At 45.7% G+C, this 5,000-nt stretch overlaps 1 protein-coding gene across 1 annotated transcript in view; it reads left to right on the forward strand.

Moving 5' to 3' along the window:
- The window catches only part of LOC125030840 (sodium- and chloride-dependent glycine transporter 1-like), a 15,527-nt gene that overhangs the window by 5,269 nt on the left and 5,258 nt on the right, over positions 1-5,000 (forward strand). The window contains exons 2-3 of the mRNA XM_047621151.1: positions 4,223-4,421; positions 4,609-4,894. Coding sequence (XP_047477107.1) covers positions 4,223-4,421; positions 4,609-4,894 — 485 coding nt within the window. The remainder of the gene's footprint in view (positions 1-4,222; positions 4,422-4,608; positions 4,895-5,000) is intronic.

Below are 5,000 nucleotides of genomic sequence, written 5' to 3' on the forward strand. Positions count from 1 at the left end.
CTAACACGTTTGATCAAAACACAGTATAATAGATCGAATCTAAATTACTTGTGTAAACATCACAATACAAACTTTAGTCGACATTACGAGATGACAACCAAAAGACGCAATATGGGAATAACGCAGAAACTAACCGAAAGTAATATCACAACCTCACTACAAAACAAAGCAAAATCTCATTTGCTGAAAATACCCCCCCCCCCCCCCAGAAAAAAAAAAAAAACACTAAAAGACAAAGCAAAATCGTTGCTTGCCCTCTGCCGCAGCCCGAAAACAACAGCGAAGATCAAAACAAAACAGTAACGTTTCAGTAACCTCTTTACCTCGACCAGCAGTCAGGAAATAGAACAGCAATGGACCAATCCCCCCAAAGAGCGCAGGGGTGTTACTGATTAAGAAGTATTCATAAGGAAATAGGACGGATACACCATATACTGCAAACCAGAGATAAAGAGCCGGCCCACTGCAGTAAACTCATCAGGAACTTCCTTACAACTTAAGAGGGTGTCAACAGTCGAGTCTTTACTTATTTGTTACGGGAGAATAGTTTAATTACAAATCGTTTGCTCTTATATATAATGCGTATTTTTGCTCAACCCTATTATCATCATTAACGTTGTCATTATCAGTTCCATTAATGATGATGCATTGAATCAATATATGTTTTATCGACATTGATAACAACCACTTCTGCTACTTCATTTGACCTTCATGGTGTTATTGCCGTCATTATTTATAGTTCATCAATCGCCCATTTCTTTCGACCTTTTCGTCCTCAACATTTTCATCTTTATCACAATTTCAGCATCATTATCATTTGTTATCATCACCATAATTGTCACCCTTGTCATCAGTGTCAGCATCACTATCAATTGTTATCATCACCATCATCGTTATAATCAGTGTTTCATCATCATATATCATCATTTAAATTATTTAATTAATTTATATAATTATCATTTTAATTATTTGATTCTATTTATAATGGCCCACCATGTTACGTAATTTGCATCGGTTATAAATACACATTTCTGGCCCTTCCCGTACAAACTAGCGGAGTGCGTTGCCATGGTAACATCCCAACTGGGGTGGCCTCATTCTTGTAAAAAAGCTCATGAGAGATTCTACAGTTTCTGGCTATAAATAACAGCGGGCAAGTCCCTGCCTCCCGCCTGTCGCTATTCGCTTTTGGAATCAACCTTGTCTTTTCCTCCCGCCTTTGGCGGAATGCAGGCACAGCAGGCACTGGGGGGGGGGGGGGGGGGGGGTCCAGCCTTGATTTAGAGATCTAGGGCATGAAAGAGAAAGGCATGGGGGAGCGACGCTGCACAGAAACTACACAGACGTCCAGAAGGGACAAAGTCGACAATCGATAGCGTGGATGGCAAGAAGACCCTCCGCATCCTCTAACGTCTTATAAAGTCGATTCTGAATCTTGTTATCGGATTCATATTCTTTCAAGCCAGTTGGTATGATAAGGTTACGTGTAAAATACATTAATGGATGTAACGTATGTGAAGCAGGATAATGAAAAATTACTACGCTCGTGATTGTATTCAAAAGGTTATTGCTAAACAGTCATCAGGGACGCAAACTATGTCGAATCATTTATTGCGCAGGTTGGCTAGGACGATTTCCTTCACGGAGTACAGTCTACCTGATCTGTACCTGAGTAGGGAATCAGAGTCATCTGATTGCCCTGGCATGAAAAAAAAAAAAAAAAAAAAAAATCACTGGCCATCAGGCATAATAAAATTTGCCTTGCTAATATCACTATGGTTACTGTCGCACTTTTTCTCATATGAAAAGTGCGATAGTCTGTAAAATATATAAATTACGAGTCGTATCAAGTAAAGGCTACATAATTTGTAAACGTAGATAAAAATGGAATGGTGGAAAGGTCGACCCGAGTCGAGATGACGTCACAAGGGAGCGTGAGCTAAGTGACGTCATAGGAGAGCGTGAATATAAATATTGCTGAGTTGTCAAGATGCTCTTTTCTCTATAGTTGACTTATTGATTGTCAACTAGTAGCATTAGCAAGGGTTTCTGGGCCATAGCTCTAATTAGCTGTTACCACTCGTTAAGATAGACAGAAATAGCATTACCTTTTGCTTTCATATAAATAGAATACTTCACCTGTCATTTTTTTCGTTATTTTCTTTCCGTCTCTCTCTCTCTCTCTCTCTCTCTCTCTCTCTCTCTCTCTCTCTCTCTCTCTCTCTCTCTCTCTCTCTCTCTCTCTCTCTCTCTCTCCTTTTCGTTGTTTCCCAATTTCCTTACTTTCCCCCCATCGTCACGGCTTTGAACGACCTCCTCTGCCCAGAGGAGCGCATTTCGTCAATAAAAGCTATTTGTAGTAACGCCTTCCCTCGCCTCCACCCTCACCTGGGCTAAGAGAGCGCGTGTGCCGGGTAAGTGGAGGAGGAGGAGGAGAAGGGGAGAAGGCGGGGGGGGGGGGGGGCAGAAAACATTCCATAGGTAACTTTTGCAGGCAGATGACGAGTCGGATGCATGCTCTCCTTTGCCATGGGGTGAGAGCGGAGGGGGGTGGCAGGGTTAGGCCAATCGTGTTTTTTTCGTGGGTTGTTTGCGTAGTGTCAGTGGGGGGGGGACAAATTTTTTTCTCTCACTTCTCTGTCTGTTTGTCTGTCCATCCGTCCGTCCGTCCGTCTGTCTATTTGTCTGTCTCTGTATCTCTCTCTCTCTGTCATTCTCTCTCCTCTCTCTCTCTCTCTCTCTCTCTCTCTCTCTCTCTCTCTCTCTCTCTCTCTCTCTCTCTCTCTCTCTCTCTCTCTCCCTCTCTTCCTCCCTCCCCCTCTCCCTCTCTTTCTTCCTCTCCCTCTCCGTCTCCCTTTCCCTCTCCCTCTCTCTCTCACTCTCTCTCACTCTCTCTCTCTCTCTCTCTCTCTCTCTCTCTCTCTCTCTCTCTCTCTCTCTCTCCCTCCCTCCCTCCCTCCCTCCCTCCCTCCCTCCCTCCCTCCCTCCCTCTCTCTCGCTCTCCCTCACCGCACGGGGCCTATCCTCATAGAAAACGAGAATTCAAGGAAGACTGTCTGTTTGTCTGTCTCTGTATCTCTCTCTCTCTGTCATTCTCTCTCCTCTCTCTCTCTCTCTCTCTCTCTCTCTCCCTCTCTTCCTCCCTCCCCCTCTCCCTCTCTTTCTTCCTCTCCCTCTCCCTCTCCCTCTCCGTCTCCCTTTCCCTCTCCCTCTCTCTCTCACTCTCTCTCACTCTCTCTCACTCTCACTCTCTCTCTCACTCTCTCTCACTCTCTCTCTCTCTCTCTCTCTCTCTCTCTCTCTCTCTCTCTCTCTCTCTCTCTCTCTCTCTCTCTCTCTCCCTCCCTCCCTCCCTCCCTCTCTCTCGCTCTCCCTCACCGCACGGGGCCTATCCTCATAGAAAACGAGAATTCAAGGAAGACTGTCTGTTTGTCTGTCTCTGTATCTCTCTCTCTCTGTCATTCTCTCTCCTCTCTCTCTCTCTCTCTCTCCCTCTCTTCCTCCCTCCCCCCTCCCCCTCTCCCTCTCTTTCTTCCTCTCCCTCTCCCTCTCCGTCTCCCTTTCCCTCTCCCTCTCTCTCTCACTCTCTCTCTCACTCTCACTCTCACTCTCACTCTCACTCTCTCTCTCACTCTCTCTCTCTCTCTCTCTCTCTCTCTCTCTCTCTCTCTCTCTCTCTCTCTCTCTCCCTCCCTCCCTCCCTCCCTCTCTCTTGCTCTCCCTCACCGCACGGGGCCTATCCTCATAGAAAACGAGAATTCAAGGAGCGGACCGCAGCTGCTAATTCCCTGATATTTGTGTGTTTCGAAGGGCCCTTAATGGCTTCCCCGGCTATGGTTTGCAGGCCATAGCCGGGGCTTTGTACTTGTGGCAAAAGAAAGTCTGAAAAGAAACGGCAAATATTACGAACAATACGTTTGAATTACAAGAAATAAAATCTGGATTTGCAGTTGTCGAGAATATTCACTCCAATTTACAACAGGCTCGTGACATTTAGAGGAGTCCAGTAGGTTTCTCAAACAAATTTTGCACAGCGGAAAGAGGGGAATGATAATAAAAAGCTTACTTTGAAACCATCAAGACAGGATAGTCAGGATCATGAATTACGAGTAGCCTTTATATATAATAATCCTTGAAACGAAAGGCTGAACTTAGGAAAAACATTAAACAAATTCCCCAACGGTCTTAGATTGCGGAACTTATTTTATGTTTCTCGGCACAGAGTGGAGAGCTGGAGACTGATGCCACGGAGATCCGGATTACAGTGAATCGCGCAGACGATGACAAGAGCATTTGCCTGAACGACGAGGACCGCGGCGTCTGGGGCAACAAGATCGAATTTATCCTCTCATGCCTCTCCTTCGCCGTCGGCCTCGGCAACATCTGGAGGTTCCCGTACCTCTGCTACCGAAATGGCGGGGGTAAGTGCGTTCGTTTGTTTGGCTTTGCGAACCAAAGTGTTATTTCAAATTGAATGTATTTCCTATTGTGTCAAACAAGATGTATAATGATAAAAGTTAATATAGGCATTGAGTGGACTCATATAGGGCGTAAAGCCCAAGAGATAACGGCTGTTCCGCTTCCCTAACTGAGTCAATTGTGTTTCAGGTGCTTTCCTGATCCCCTACTTCTCCATGCTTTGCATCACGGGGCTGCCGCTCTTCTTCTTTGAGCTGAGCTTCGGCCAGTATGGGCAGGAAGGTCCCATCACCGTCTGGAAGGCGGTACCGCTTTTCCAAGGCATTGGGATCGGCATGTTCATGATCGCCTTCTTCATTGCGCTCTACTACAACATCATCATCGCTTGGGCCTTCTTCTACCTCTTCTCCTCCTTTACCGCCGAGCTGCCATGGCAGTCGTGCGACCACTGGTGGAACACTGCTGCCTGCCGAAGGTTTGAATTGTTTCCTTTGTATGCTTATTAAGAATTTGATTAATAGATCTCAGTCCTTTTCCGTGTCTTCACAGATACAGAAACAGTCTAGAAATATCACCAAAGG

The sequence above is a fragment of the Penaeus chinensis genome, chromosome 11 (assembly GCF_019202785.1).
Source record: "Penaeus chinensis breed Huanghai No. 1 chromosome 11, ASM1920278v2, whole genome shotgun sequence".
NCBI classification, from domain to species: Eukaryota; Metazoa; Arthropoda; class Malacostraca; order Decapoda; family Penaeidae; genus Penaeus; species Penaeus chinensis.